Here is a 15722-nt window from a genome sequence, read left to right as displayed (position 1 = left end):
AAGACAGAGATGTAATTTGAAGGCATCACTTTAGGCTCTGAAAAACCAAATTAAGGAAAAAAATCTGCAGACTTATTGATGATGGAAATAATCACAGTGAGTTCAACTGTACTGTGTTTGACCCCCTGTGAATAACGTCCTTCTTTTACGGCAGATGCTTTGCATTGCCATCAAACTGTGAGAGTAGATTTACTGAATGAAATAGCGTGAAAGTAATGAACTTAAAGCCACTAAAGAGTCATTTGGTTCTTTATGGAATCACTGGGTCCCCTGAAGCAGCACATATTGCACAACAGAACTATAAAGAAGACCGTAGCTTAATATGTACACTGTTTACACTGTTGTCGCTGCGTGTGCAACTGACTGAAATGTGATTTGGAAGTGATTATTTGATTGCAGCCTGCTGCTGACTTGCTCATCTAACTTACGTCAGAGGCTTCTCACTGTTGCCATAGAGATGATTATCTTTCATAACTGACACATAACGCCCTCTCTTGATATTTGATTCAACAACTGAGAATTGTAACTGTTTAAAACAGCAAGACATTCATTAATGCAGAAAATACTCTAATTAGGTTTTTTTTTTTCCCTGACACCATGATAGAGCAATAGTAGGTAGATTTTACGGAGGCAGAACTTAAATGAGGCTTAGAATAGAAAATGAGTTAGTGGTAGTGTTGTCAGCAGCAATATTCTTCAAGATTACAGATGCAATCTTAATCTGTCCTCTATCTCTCCTTAAATGCCCCGTTTGCTATCATAATGCCTTGCTCCTCATATCTGATGGCCGTGTTGTGCTTAATAACAAGCTACGACCGCAGGAGGGAGGGGTACATTGGGAGATAAACAAATTAACAAAGCTATTCACAGCCCGTGCAACACCAGGGGGTATGGGAGGAGAGGAAAGAGGGCAGTAAAGAAGGAGAAGAAGACTGCCTTAGCTAATCACAACAGGGGGCATACGCTGCAATCACTTAGGCAAAGTATTATCTCTGCAATCACACATCGTCCTATTGTTGTGCTAATTGGAAACCTTAATTTAAGACATAATGTTATTGCCTCATTATTTGTAGGGTTACCTTTACCCCAAATTAATAAATAAGCTAGAGAACTTGGGTAATAAGAACTTGTTCTATATTGTCAAATTGAGGATTTGACACAAATCTTCAATGTCAGATGTGGTTAGTAAATTATTAAAAGCTACCTCAAGTGTTTAGGATTTGCTGTTACACTACCGGTCACTCCAGGTCTGCAATTAGCATGTGAGATCAGTTACTAGCTTAGTTTCATGCTGAACCATGGATGACTGCGGCAAGCAGTGCAAAGTTTGGCTGAGTATCATGAGAAAAGATAAAGATTCAGCCAAATGTAACAGCTGCGTTGAGATGATTTTTGAGGGGGAAGCATCTCCAGCATTCTCAAATGTTTGGCTCAGGCTTGGCACGAGTGTAAAGAAATATGTCATATTTTTTTTAAATGTTGAAAATGTCTTGATTCAGTCAGCAGTATCTGTAGTATCACGCTGACAGACAATACAAACATCAGGCACATTAATCGCTCTGCAATTTCCTTGATTAAGCGATTAATCATTTCATCACAAAATGTCAGAAAATAGTACAGAAAATTTCTTTTATAAACTTCTTAAGCCCAAAATAATGCAATCACACTGCTCTTTTGCCTGATCAACAGTCCAAAACCTAAAGATATTTGCCCTGCTATACTTAAGACAAAGAAAAGCAGAAAATCACAATAACCAAGAAGCTGGAAATACTTAAGTGTTTGGTACTTTTGTTTAAAAATTAAAATGTTCTGTTGACTGTATAATCAGGTAATTGACTAATGGTTTCAACTCTTCTTGCATCTTATCAGCATGAAAATGATAATAAATATGCACAATATAACAACTGCCCCACTGCTAAGTACAGTACAATAGCCTGCAGGAGCTGATTACATTTGGAATAAAGGATCATTCATTATCATATTTTAAAGACTGCATATCAATTATTCTGTTTCTTATTATAATATTTATGATAATCAGAATGAATCTTTGCTAAGAATGTGATTTAATGAGAGATGGGCTCAAAATGAATAAATACAGAAAAGGTCAACATTTAATTGACAAGGATGAAAAAGCTCAGAATGTGGGAGAACCTTTTTTTTTCCTCTTCCTGTCAGTAGCTGTTAATTAATTCAGTAAAATTACTGAATCATTATGTAATGAGAGAACCTAATCATCTGGTAGCTTGTGTCTCAACCTCTCCCCCCTAGACAAAGACATTAAGTCCATGACCACTTTAATCTTGCTATTTGAATATCTTTGATTTACAGGCTAACATATCATCTATGCGTACATCCCATACGTCTTGGCGCGGTTGCCATGGTGATGTCAACACTGAGATCGATCATTGCCAAACAGGAGTGGAGCATGACACCAATTAAAAGGTGATGTCGTCTCCAAGTCATCACTCACACTCCTCACTAATGCACTAATTACCGGGGCTGGGACATTAATGGAATAGCATGGTTCAGCCTGGGGATTAATCTGCATGGATTCGCCAGTGTGTGTGTGATGTCTGTCTGTAATGTGTGTGTGTGTGTGTATGTATGTGTGTGTGTGATTAATGCGAACCCCCAGCTGCTCCGGCGTGACCTTGAGCACCACCACAGGAGGGAAATGAACCGGCTGGGTGGAGTGTTGAGATATCTGGGCTTGGGTGGTACGGGGGCGGGTGCGCTGAGGTGGAGGGCTGGGCCAAGGTTGAGGATGAACAGGGAATTGGTGCAATCGGAGAGGATCAATGAATAAATTTGGTATCTGACTTTGACAAACTGCTGATGAAAAATAAGTGGGAGTAAAGTAATAAAAACTTACTTTAAAACAAATATTATGTATATATATATATATATATATATATATATAGATGTATACATATATATAAGTAAGTCAGAGGTAATAAGTTCAGAGGCTAAAACAAACCTGGATTGATCAATATAATAAAAACAAGGCTGCAAACTGTAAAAAGTAGGCGACTGTGTTTGTGGAACGGCGGGTGTGTGTGAGAGACAGAAAAACAGTGAATATGTTAGTACTCACAGTTTGTGTATTCATCACAAAATTACCAGTTTTGTGTGCTTTAGTGTGGGACAACTAATTTACAATTTTAAATGTCCTGCAGAAGGTCCCATTTGGAATACATTACTTGCTGTTTTAAAAGCCAGCTCCTTCAAAGCAAGAGCGTAAAATTTTCATTTTAGACTTTGATCCCTATCGATCCTCCTGTCTGTTTTTCTTATTCCTTTTTTTTTTGTTCTAGTATTATTTTATTCATTTTTTTTACCCTTTGATGCCCGCAACATCTTGTGTATATTAAAAACACGGTAGGGGCTTGTTTCTGTATTTATTATTGATTCTTTTTTGAATTAATTAGACAGTTTCTTGACAAGCCTCCCAATTTCCTGCCCCCTCCAGCAATCTGTTTTGAAAATGTTGATTCTTTAAATAAAATCAGAAGCAGCAGACGAAAACCTTGTTGCGTAGCTGCACATGACAAACTTGCGTGCATGGTGCTTGATGTGTATTGTCACTCACCAATGACATATGTGAGCAACAGGGCCAGGGTGAGCGTAAGGAGAGACGCAGAGAGGGCGGTACACTTCCAGTTGCAGCAGCGGTGAGGCTTATTGAAGGTAAACAGCGGTCTGGTCACACTGCTGCGAGGGAGAGGCCGGGGTGGAGGGGAGTACACTGTCCCAGATGTCAGGGGGTAACCCTGCCCCGCCCCTGACAGTAGAGCCGATGAACCAGAGCCTTGCTTGAACAGGAAGTGTCTGTGGGAGAAGCACGAAGAGGAAATTTCATTCATTTTTGTCAGCTGAAATGACAACTGTTGTTAAGAGAGATTATTAGCTGTAGGTGGCGAACAGATGCTTCAGGAGTTGGTTTAAAGCACAGGCTCATGTTGGCTCATGTAGGTGAGTCTTGTAACAATGGTCCTAAATATGCGCTTCTTGGCTACGTGTATTATATTGCACCCAATCCCCCCCTTTCCATCCTCTATAGCAGAGAGTGCAGTGGGGTTGTTTAATGCAATATGTAAGTCAAGTCGGCCTGACTCATTGATCCTTTATATGAGTGAACTCTGTGCAAGTACGAATCTATGGCCCTGAACATGGATCTGAAATATTAGCAGCCTGACTGTGCTGTGTACTGATATATCCAAGATGCTGTCCATGTTACTGAAGAAGCAGACGGATTTGTAGTTGCACAATTTTTCTCTCAGTCTCACCTTTCTGTGTTCTATCCTGGATCTATAATATAATCTAAATTTTATACTATAAATACTCAATTCTATACTATATTGCATATACTGTCACCTCGACGATCAAAGGGACAAATAGCAATGTGTAGTTACGGAGGAGTGAGTGGACTATAGAGACACGCTGTGGAATTCCTGTAATATTTCCATATCATTCAGCAGCAGCCATAGTTTTTACCACAGTGTTTAGGTTAGGGCTTTCCATCCTGTTAAAAATGAACAAATCACCTGCTGATTGTGCTAAAATGTCTTGAGCAAAAAAATATGCATCATCACCAGTTGATGAACCACATAGAAGACCTGGAAATAAAGAAGCATTTTTCTTCAGTGTGGAGATAGTTTGTCTTAACAGTGTTTTAAATATAACAGAAAAAGAAAGATTGGCTGGCTGCCGCTTACTTGTTCATGAGCTATAATTACATGTTAAATGAAAAAGCTCAGATGATGACGTGTTTGGCAAACGTAACACTATCTGGAGGGGTTGGCTGGGCTTCCTGGACCGAGCTGCTAATGTTCTCCTAAACTCTGGAGTAATACATAGTGGATGTGCTAAACATGACAAGGAGTTTTTGGTTAAACATAACCTGTAAATACACAGGCTAAAGCAGTTTTTCAATAATGCATTCCTTGGCCTTGGGAGTAACACTCAATTATTACTGTGGGTAATATGCTGACGATTGCAGCTGGCCTTAGAGCAGATAAACACACCGCTCAGTCCATTCCTTCCACAATTTCTCATTTGTACTGGGTTCTGGAAAGCTTAGACACTACCCTCAGAACTCTTTAAACACAGTTTCACACTAACTAAACCACTGTGCACACTAGTGTAGAAGAATCTAAAGCTGACCATCGCTTACCTATGGACAGTCGCTATTTGGGGTTAGGTTTTAGCAAAAGGCTAATTAGCCTATTTGCAGTCCTAATCTTATGAGAAGAGAGCTGTTCTGCACTGTGTGTCCCATAAACTACCTACCACCTCTGGGACTACTGTTGTTGTCTTTAAAGTAGATTACCATATGAATTTGGGAACAATCAGAGTTACCTATATAGGACAGTGGTTCAGCCCTTTGCCAATTAGCTTAGCACAGCACAGCACAGCACAGCACAGACATCATCTTTTCTTAGATATTTAGAACCGCACACTGATTTTATTTATGCAAATCTGCACTCAGTGGAATTCAGGCTCACTCTGAACTACGCCTGGCTGAAACTCATTTAAAGCGCCCCCAAGGTGGGAGATTTTAGAGGAGACCACTCTCCTGCTATTTTTTAATTGATGCATACAGAGCTGGCACAGGATCCAGAAGTCACACACAAGACAGACTGTTCTACTTTAGCACTGAATGATGATGCAGTGCTCGTAAACATCACCTGTCAAAAAAGCTATCAGTACTGTCCAGTCTAGAATTGTATAATTCAGTTAAAACTTTATGTTTTGCTGCATTTGTGTGCTTTTAATCTAAGTGGTCTCTTAAACTTGCAAGTAATGCATCATGAAAGATTAAAGCTAAAGAGAAAGTTAAAATCAAGGAAGAAAAGTAGTCCCTAGGAGCCACCATTACACTTGCAATTTACATTATGTTCTTCAATAAATTATGGGAGGTGAGCAAAATACTGAATGTAACAAATGTAAAACACAGACATTATTCACATTTAGTGCACTATAACCAGTTAAACAATAGAAAAGAGTGTTGCCATGCAATACACCCATAGAAAACCACAGATACTGCACATGCCACGGAATACAAAATTATAAGCTCTTATCCAGTCGAAGTCTTTCATGGGAGAAGAAGCTCAAATTTGACAAAGTGCCTCTCCGGTGCAACATTTTGAGCAGTTACTGTGATGCAAAGTAGCACTGATATGAAAGAGAACGAAAAAGCCCTGGCAGCCAAGGATCAGTGACTTACCTACTCCTTTTTTGACTCATCAAAGCGACTACTTAAGTTATACTGCTGTATTAGTTAAACGAAGATGAGGTTCATATTCATTATGAAAAAGAGCGCGTTAGATGGCAGATGATGATAGGAAACTGAGCTGAAGGGCAATTAATCGTGGGAGCATTTCATCTATATTGTGTTTGGATAATGGAGGGCACGGGTGGGAGGGTGTCAGGCGAGGAAACAGAAATTTGGGAGCTAGGAAATTATGCAATTCGGAAACATGGATATGGGAAGGCAATTATAAGCGGTTCCAGCTTGCTCCAGCCATACTGACTCCCTTCAAAAAATGAACAAAGGCTGCCAGTGTTGGGAAACAAAGAACGGCTATATTGGGGAATAACAGGTATGACTCATTATTTTCTCCTCTGCAGTATATGTGTATTTCCCATAACAAAAAAATATCCTGGAGCTCCCAGAATTCTCCGACAGCAATGATTGCCCCAGGTTACCGTGTTGTCTCTGAGGGTTAATACCGGCTGTGAGTGTGATATGTGGGGGCAGACGTTCAGCTCGCCGGAGTGTTAGTCTGTCCGTGCAGCAAAGGGTGTGAGGTCACAGGCTGCTAGCAGGACCGTGGTCTCTGAAGGGCCCTCTGAAGACAGACCATTAAAGAGGGGCCAGACAGCAGACTGACAGCATCATAGGACACCGAACTGCAGCAGCCCCGCAACTTGTCCATTTGCCCTCATACAGAGCAAAAACACATCCATCTTCCAAAGTTATTTAGTTTTATTTTTATCCCTGAACAGGGATTCAACTTAAAAACAGTCTTCCATTCAAAGTTTCTGGATGATCATGCACATATGACTTGCATTATAAATTCAAGAAAATTCTTTAAAGATAACTATGTACATACAAAACTGGCAGAATGATCTGAAAGTCAAGGTGTACCAAATTTATTTCTGGAGGACTTTTCAAACGTGTTGAAAGAGCTTCGCCAAAGACCACATGTGCATAGCACACATTATAAAGGAAAAATAAAATCTATTAAAGCTGAGTAAAATTAACACAGCTAAGTGCATTTTATTAATTTTAATAATTTTATTAATCTCTCTCTCTTTTCATTTTTCTTCAGTCAGCAATAACGTAATCAGAAACAAGATGAATAATTAAGCTGAGTTGTCTTTCTGTCTGTTTTATTTTCCTTATTCACTGAAATTCTTTTTTAAAAATTTTGCCAGTCATTTTAAGTCTTTCTTTATCTCTCTCTCTCTCTCTCTCCTTCTGTCGGTCTACAATCTGGCCCGATGGCTGTAGTTAAAATGAGAGACAGAAGACATCCATCGTTCACCTGACCTACTCTCTCCGTCCACCCTGCCGACATCTGCTGAAGGCTATGAGTCAAATGGGGGACACACAATGCTGCACATTGAGCAAACACGCACCTATGGGTCAACGGTAGTTCAACTCTGAAAGGCCATGGATAGACCAACACACATGCACATAGATAAACATTGTTCGGCTCAGAGATTCCCACGCAAAACAAGCATACACAGAAAGATGTCAAATACAGGTGTGCATTTTCACATTTTTGAGGCCAGCACACAGGTCAAGTCCGCTGTGGTGTTTTTATTGCTCTGCTGAAGATAGATTAGAGCAAAAGGGATCAGAATCCAGCTGAAGAAATTGCATTTGTCAACGCATGTGGAACTCTAGTCATCTTGTGTGGTGCATTTAAAAATGCTTCACTGTTCTTCCTGGCTCCCTGCCTTTGATCTTCTCAGACAATATCCAGGGGCGACGCCCAGGAAGCTCTGAATTCATATCAGAGGGCAGATTTCCCCCGAGACAGGAAGAAAATGAGAGTTCCTGCTCTCCATGAGGTCGGAGTCTACAGCTCAAGGGCTGTCTCTACCTGGATGTGTGTGTGTGTGGGAGGAGGCCTGTGAGGTGCAGGTACATACAGACACACACTACAGTGTGTGATTCCAGTATTCACAGCTCTTAGTGATAAGAAGAAGGACACAAGGCAAGGCGCCCGTCAATTTATTACAGTCTCAACATTTGTTATGCCTCTTAACACACCCAGTGTGAGACCCAGTCAGATATATTGAATATCCATATCTGCATCTTTCCACTTAGACAAGGTGGCCTCTCCAGAAACATAACGGATATGCAGCTGAAAAGAAAATCTATGCGCACTTCAAACAATCTTAATCTCTGCTGACGTGCATCAATACTTTTCAATACAGATTCATCAAACACACATCATGGAAAACTGAAGTGCACTTGGCAACAAGATATATACTTTTTTTGTGCTGTTTTTATTAAAGTCTTTACATCTCTTACAATTCCATTGCCATGAGCTCCCATGTCAAGTTTGTAAATACTTGATAAATCTTTAATCTCATGGCTGAGATTGAGCTGATAGCGGCAGCATCGGGGTAAGAGCTAAAATACGAAATCATTAGATTAGTATCATATCTGAGAATGAGAAAGAGGAGAGAGAGGAGCGTGCTGAAATATTAAATCCAACCCAAAACAGTTAAGCAGTGAAGGCTTACTCATTTTTTTCTCTTCCCTCTGCCAAAAGCTAGATAGAAGTGAGCCAATAATATCTGAATTATGTTATGAAGGGACACTATTCTATTGACTATGAATATGATTACATTTTATGGCTCAGAACTAATAGCTCACTATCAAATGAAACTTATTTGACTATAAACTCCCAAAAGCAAAAATGTTTTACTACAAAAAGGCACCATCCAATATACCGAGCCCCTGCAAAAACTGTTTTTTATAATCACATATTTCTTATGGAGAGAGTTCTTCTTGTTCAGCAAATATTGATTTGAACAATTTGAAACACTAGAAAAGGCGTGAATTTTGTTTATGGTGGTTTTTTATATTTAAAGAAAACACGCACAGATAAGTAATGTAATTACAATGCACTTTGACAAGTCTTTTACAGTTATTCTCATGTCTGGCCAATGATTAATTCAAATTGTGACTGAATCTAATTTTATTCTTCCTTTCCTTTAAATGAGGTAAGATCTAATTATGGCCTAATGCATAACTTATTAAAACCTCTTCTTCTCGTGTGGCAGCCTGCCAATCTCATCCTCACTCATCATACCACAATTCAGCTGCGGCACCAAGCTCTCATTAAACATGCAAACATATTCTTTTGCACCTTGCTGCTTCGTCTTGAGAGCAGCCTCACAAATGAGGATCTCCTAAATAATTCTCTAATCAATTATTACTTATGCAGCAAGCAAATGCTTTATTCTGTTTGATGGCATGAAATTCCTACAGCCCATCTCTAAGCATTTGGAAAATTTTTCTTGAGCACTACATATGGAAGTTGAATTACAATGTGTTGCTGAAAAGAGGATTTTTGAGCAGATATCAAATTTAACTTTTACTTCAGGTAGTACAAACTTGTACTAATCCCCTGGTAAATCTGTCGGCAGTGGGGGGTAAGATAATGAAGAGAACCCCAAAAAACATGAGAGATTTGTTCTGACTTTGATGGTGTGCACAGTCCTGTAATAATACTCCTGAGGCCTGTGTGTTGTTCCGCTTACTCCTTTCTATACATGCAAAACATGTCCAAATCCTTTAGTCCAATATTCATTTTTAATCACTGCACTCGGATTTATGTGAAGGTCTGACAATTCACACTCCCGATGAAAGAATTTTCTTTAATCTAATGATTCTTGTTCATGAGACTTAAAAAATGTCTTTAATCAAGTGACATTATGCTGAAGAAGGCCAGTTTGCCTTGGAGATATTTTCATTTGAAGGGTTTTGTTGTAAACTGCCATTTTTGGACTCAAAGCATTTTAGAAGAAGCCCATCTCCCAACCCCCACTTGTTCCAAATTCTTGAAATCATTTTAACTCTTTTTGTTTACTTAGAACAAAAAAAAAAATAAAAAAAAAATAGTAAAAATAACCTTTAGGGGCACATTCAGATGAACTTTTTTATTTGTTGCATTCTCTTACCTGGTCTCTAGGGGAATGTTGCTGTTGAGCACCCAGCTGTTATGAAGCTGTGCCTGGTCTGTGCTCGAGCTTGTGTCTCCCCCTTGGCTGCCCTGACCGGCCTGGCAGCGCGTCGGCATGGTCTTCCTCTGCAGGCTTACTTGGGTGTAGGGTGCAGGGCGGGCACAAGTGCAGGCGTGGGGTGGAGGGGGAGGTGGGGGCAGAGGCCGAAATGTGAACTGACCTCCTGGACTGCTGGGCAGCTCTGTGCAGAAAGACAGAGGCAAGCGGAGGAGGTGGGAGGGAGAGACAGGGGAGAAATAAACAAAGGTTTATTAGGAGTGCAGTACCATAAATTACAAATAAAAGTGGTGTGTTAGTTGACAGTTTATTGTTATTACACTGATTGAGGGACATAAATCAACTTGAAAACTGTGCCTGTCCAGTGTCTTCTCTTCCTACCTGCTTTGATACACTTCCAGCCGTCCTATAAATAGGTTCTTGGCTGGCTGCAGCATTGAGCAGTCTTTAAAGAGCTAAAAGCTCTGGCTTAATCTGCACCCGCCAGCCCAAACTACCCATGTGATGTTTATTATGAGATCTGTAGCTCAACGGAATGAGCTAGCCAGCTGTAACTCCCTCACACTGGTAACCTCAGGGTCTAGCTAGAGCTCTCAGACCATCGTTTATCATTCTCTCTCTCTGTAACTCGCCTGCTCTCCATCTCTTCCTCCCTACTGCTTTCTCTCTATTTTGAGTCTACCTTGTAAAATCAAGCAAAGACTTACAAAGAATTACAGTTTTGGCTTCTATGTGATGAAGCCATATGACATGTATTTCCATGTGTTTACTGTGTCGAGGTGTATTCATGAGTGTACGTCAAGCTTCCAGGGACATTACTTATGAGTGTTTAGGGGGACAGCTCAAGCCATATGGTTGCAGCATGGTTCTATGAACACGGCAAATCCCCCATCCCAAAAGACCAACTCCGTCCAGCAGTATTGACAATGAATGTAACATTAGCCCTGAACCCATTGTAAGGGACAAAGGAGCCCGGAATCTGGTAGACAGACAGTATTGGCCCACAGCTCTATTTGCTGCCAAAATGTCAGCAATAATTTAGTATCTGAAAATGTAGCCCACCTGGGAGAATACCACAGCCTTCCCTTTTCTAGTTTAAGTATTACACAGACATCACCAGAGAATGGATTTTATAATTCTTGCCAGAAAAAAAAAATGAGGAAAGTGTAGAATCAAACTTGTTTCAATTCTCTACAGTTTCTATTGCATGCATAAAAAACCCTCATGTTCCTGGTATTTGTGTTTCAGCTACCATTATGTCTAAAATTGAGGCAACATCTTTTCCAGATATTGCAAGGAAACAGTTATGGAGCAACAGTTATCGTTAACATTTCCAAAATACAAAATCTGTGCAAATGCGCTGACACTTTAAGCCATGTTAAAAATCAGATGTCTTTGATCTCTTCACACTAAATATTTGTCAGTACTCAATGTCGTATCCACCAACGTTCACCGACATGCCGCACAGCACATCAGGTTTTATGACTCTCACTTGTTAGAAGTTCACATTTACAAAGACATATATTGTAGCAGTGCTGTAAGAATTGTGGAGTAGGACAGGAACAGCTCTGTAAATGGTCTTTAAACATTTCTAAGGTAATGTGTCCACAATGCCATCTGTCCAGCCGAGATGTCATTTTGAACATTGCCACAGTCGCGGTTATGACGTTCCCTCTACTTGTGTGTGTATGTGGATTCATATACACACATTTGACGTTAGTATTTCCAGAATTGCTGTCTAAATATTGCCAAAATTCTCTTTGAACAGATGACAAGTTTTTCATCTTCCAAATCACGTTGCTGGTCATTGATCTTCCAGCAGGGCTGATTTGTCTTTGTCACATTTCCAAAGCATGTTCTAAAAAAATTGTCTCCATCCTCTGCATACTGGCACAATGAAATGATCTCTTCCTTACTCATGACAAGCCATTACTCACATATTTCTTTCATGGTTTCACGGACAAATACAGGGAGTTTTAACTGAACTTCCTCCACTGCTGTTTAATGCTCTGGGCCATCTGTGATGATGCACATTTCAAACTCACTCATAAAATTTGATATTTTTAGCTTCTATTTAATAAGAACAGCTGACACCGTAAGTCAGCATGTAGTTTGTGCGTGTTTTTAACAGGTTCCATTCCGTTCCATTTATACACGCCTGTCTCTAACCTACACTGGTCTGCCCAAACTGATCTTCTTCTGAGACACTACATAATTTTGCGTTGTCCTAAATACACAACTGTATACACACTGTAGGCAATTTTTAAGAACTAATCAGACCGTGCTGAAACTGACTCTATATGAGGCCTGGTAAAATGACAGGAAATGTATTTGTGTCATCACCTGGAGGTGCTGTTTAGTTTAAACTAATGGATGTGAAAAACTGAGGTTATTTTTGTCTGAACCACCTCTGAGTATTAAAAATTACATGCTTAGGGAAAACTGACAGAACATTTTTAGAGCAGTACTGCATCGTGTCATTGTAAAACAACAGGAGCTTTAAAGTGGTGCATCAGTTTTTAGCAGTCTCTCTGATTCATCAGTAACTGGGAGTCCTTTGAGTCCGGCCAGAAATCCCTTGCTTCCAGCTTTTTTTCTGGAGGAAGATGTTTTTAGCATTTGTTACAAAAAACATATAATTTTTATCTTTTTCTAAAAAAAAAAAAATAAAAAAAAAACCCACATGCACTTGCATTCCCAGAGCTCAGCACTCGAGTTTGTAACTTGCACTCAGGTTGCGCTTGATGCACTAAATCAACTTTAGACTTGAGTCGGATGTTACTTTGTTGACTGCAGACTTGATCACTTTTACACTGTGAGGACCTAACACAAAAATGTAAATTTTCTACATTTGCTACACTTTTCTGTCTAACCTTCTACAATGCTGTCAAATTCTCACTTCACACTTGTCAGCTACAGGTGTGTCACTGAATCAAAACACACCCATTTATTACTCACACTTTTTTATACAAATGGCCATGCTTGCTCTAAATGAAACCAGCAGGGGCGAAAGACATACTTATGTGCAAAAATAACTCTTGCAAGAATTTTAAATTCTACCAAAAAGTATCAGCAAAATGTCCTTATCTTAGTGTAAAAGTACTCATTATGCAGGACTGCCCTTTTCAGAGTGTTATATCAAGATAGATTAGATTATAATCATGGTGGAATTCATATAGGCATATATTTTGATGTAATAGCTGGTCAAGGTGGAGCTAAGTTTAACTATTTTATTTACTACTGAGTAGAAAAGGGCATACAAACACATTTTAAAACCCATTTTACAATGTAATCATTGTCGTGTAACAAAAATTTAGTTTTTTTTTCACTACTGGTCATGAGATGTTGTCATGTGCTGATTTGTATATGTAGGATATCAGTATGCAGTGGTTTGTATTGGTTTTATGTGGACCTTTGCCAAAATAATTCAAATGACATGAAATTATGTTCTGGTGATCTATATGAGTGAACATGTGATGGGATGGAGTGAGAAAGTAAGATAATAAAGTAAGATGAAAAAAAAAAGTAAAAAATGTATTGTTCAGTTGTAAATTCTATATAGGATGCAGAAAAATTTCCAGAAACAGCACAGCAGTATATACAAAAATACATTTGTTAGGAGTCACAAATATCTCTGCCCATTCCAATCATCTAATAAGATGGAGTTGAGATAAATAATAGGACAGGATAGGATAGGAAAGGATAAAACAACAGGATGGAGCTGAGAAAGAATGAAAAATGCTTTTCACCAAATATGGCTCACATTTGTTTTGAAACCAAAATAATAAATCCAAATTCCTTCTGCTTCTAAAGTGTCGAATGACTTCTTGTTCATTATTAATTTTAACTTTTTACAAAACCTAAGTTACAAGAGCTCCGGGTACACAGTTGCCACAGCTTCAACCGGTTATGTATTTGCTGGAGAGGGGGGAGAAAAAGGGAAAAGAGTGTAAAGTGGACAGGAGTGGAGGAGAAAAGACAGGGATAGAGGGCCAGGAGAGAATGTAATCTTGGTGAGTAGGGTGACACAGAGGCCCAGGCTGCCAGATGGTGCTTTAGAAGGCTTAGCTAAGGCAGCTTTGGGTCTCCACTCCCAAAGATCCACAAACTGTCTCAATTCCTCTCTTCTCACACAAATGCACGAATGGCAGAGAAACACTTTCCAAATCGTTCACCCCCTCCACACTCTTTCACACAACGTCACATCAAACACACAAGCTGTGATGTTGTGCTAAATAGTAGATGTAACCTAAATAGGGCTGGCAATGTAGGACAGGGGCCGTGAAATATTTGGCAGGCTAGCCAGGAGTTCGAAAACATCAAATCAACTCTGTGGGGAGGCCGGGGGAGGGACCATTACAGCCCTGGATGACAGTCGTGACAGTGTCGAACATCATCTGCCCTGGGGTTCCTCGGGGACTTAGCCTTCCAGAAAAGACACCTTTTGGAAAGTCGCTTATGAGATGTTTTCCTAGAATCATCAGCTTTTGGTTACATAAGCGAGATATGAGGGAAAGCGCTTTATAGTTAGAGGAAGGGAGATCTAGGGGGATTTACTGGGAATCTAACAGGTATCAGGTATTTGGGCCAGGTATTAAAAATGCATCACTGTAGGGGCGAGGGACCTAAAATAGTGCAGACATTAAGTATTTATGACAATTTAAGCATTTAAAGCCAAGTAATACTAATGAAATGAGAGGAGAGCATAGTAAAAAAAAAAAATGACTCAAGCACAGTCACACGCAAGCGCGCACACAAACACACACATGGGGTCGCAATATTAACAAGCAGGTGTAAAACAGTTTGAATGAAAAATGAATCACATTCACAAAATAATCTTGTTCATGAACGCTGGTCAAAATGTTCTACTTCCAGTCTGGATGTTAGTGCCACCTGTTCAGAGCAACCTGTAGTGCATGGTGTTTTAGTAGTAGGGCAGAGAACATTTAAAAAGCTACAGTGTTCAGAAAAATAGTAGTAGCTCAGTCAGAAATTTTAGTAGACAGGTCCATTTTTAGTCTTTTCCATTTTATTTCACCTTCTTCACATAAGAATTTATTGTATGAAAAAAATCAGAAATAATGGTTTTGTGAGTACTGCTGTGAATAAAGGTGTTCTTTTTCTATATGCAGTGGACAATACTCCCGTCTCTGACTGTGGGATTAACGTTTCTCATCAAAATCAGCAGGATGTTTTTTTTTTTTCACTCATTCAGTGGATGTAATAACTGCGTTTTGTTGTTCTACTGTGTTAGATTTTCATTGCTTGCTATTTTTAGCATGTATATTTTGCTGTACACTCTTTTGGATGTTTAGTTGAGGGCGTTGCAGTTTTTTATGACAAAGGAAAAAGTCCAACAACAATATTAACAAATATTAATAATGTGAAGGGCCTTGATTAAGGGCCCCTTTCCACCCCAGTAATTTTTGTACAGTCCCCATAGTGTGGAAGCTGCA

The 15722-nt window shown here is 39.5% G+C and overlaps 1 protein-coding gene across 1 annotated transcript in view; it reads right to left on the bottom strand.

Annotated features, from left to right (window-relative positions):
• tenm1 (teneurin transmembrane protein 1) overlaps positions 1-15722 on the bottom strand; it is a 157723-nt gene that overhangs the window by 98020 nt on the left and 43981 nt on the right. The window contains exons 4-5 of the mRNA XM_046406138.1: positions 10207-10450; positions 3590-3828 (exon numbers count right to left, since the gene is read on the bottom strand). Coding sequence (XP_046262094.1) covers positions 3590-3828; positions 10207-10450 — 483 coding nt within the window. The remainder of the gene's footprint in view (positions 1-3589; positions 3829-10206; positions 10451-15722) is intronic.

Source organism: Scatophagus argus, chromosome 12 (assembly GCF_020382885.2).
Source record: "Scatophagus argus isolate fScaArg1 chromosome 12, fScaArg1.pri, whole genome shotgun sequence".
NCBI classification, from domain to species: domain Eukaryota; kingdom Metazoa; phylum Chordata; class Actinopteri; family Scatophagidae; genus Scatophagus; species Scatophagus argus.
Note: the sequence above shows the minus strand (reverse complement) of the source record. Positions and strands in the feature narration are given on the sequence as shown.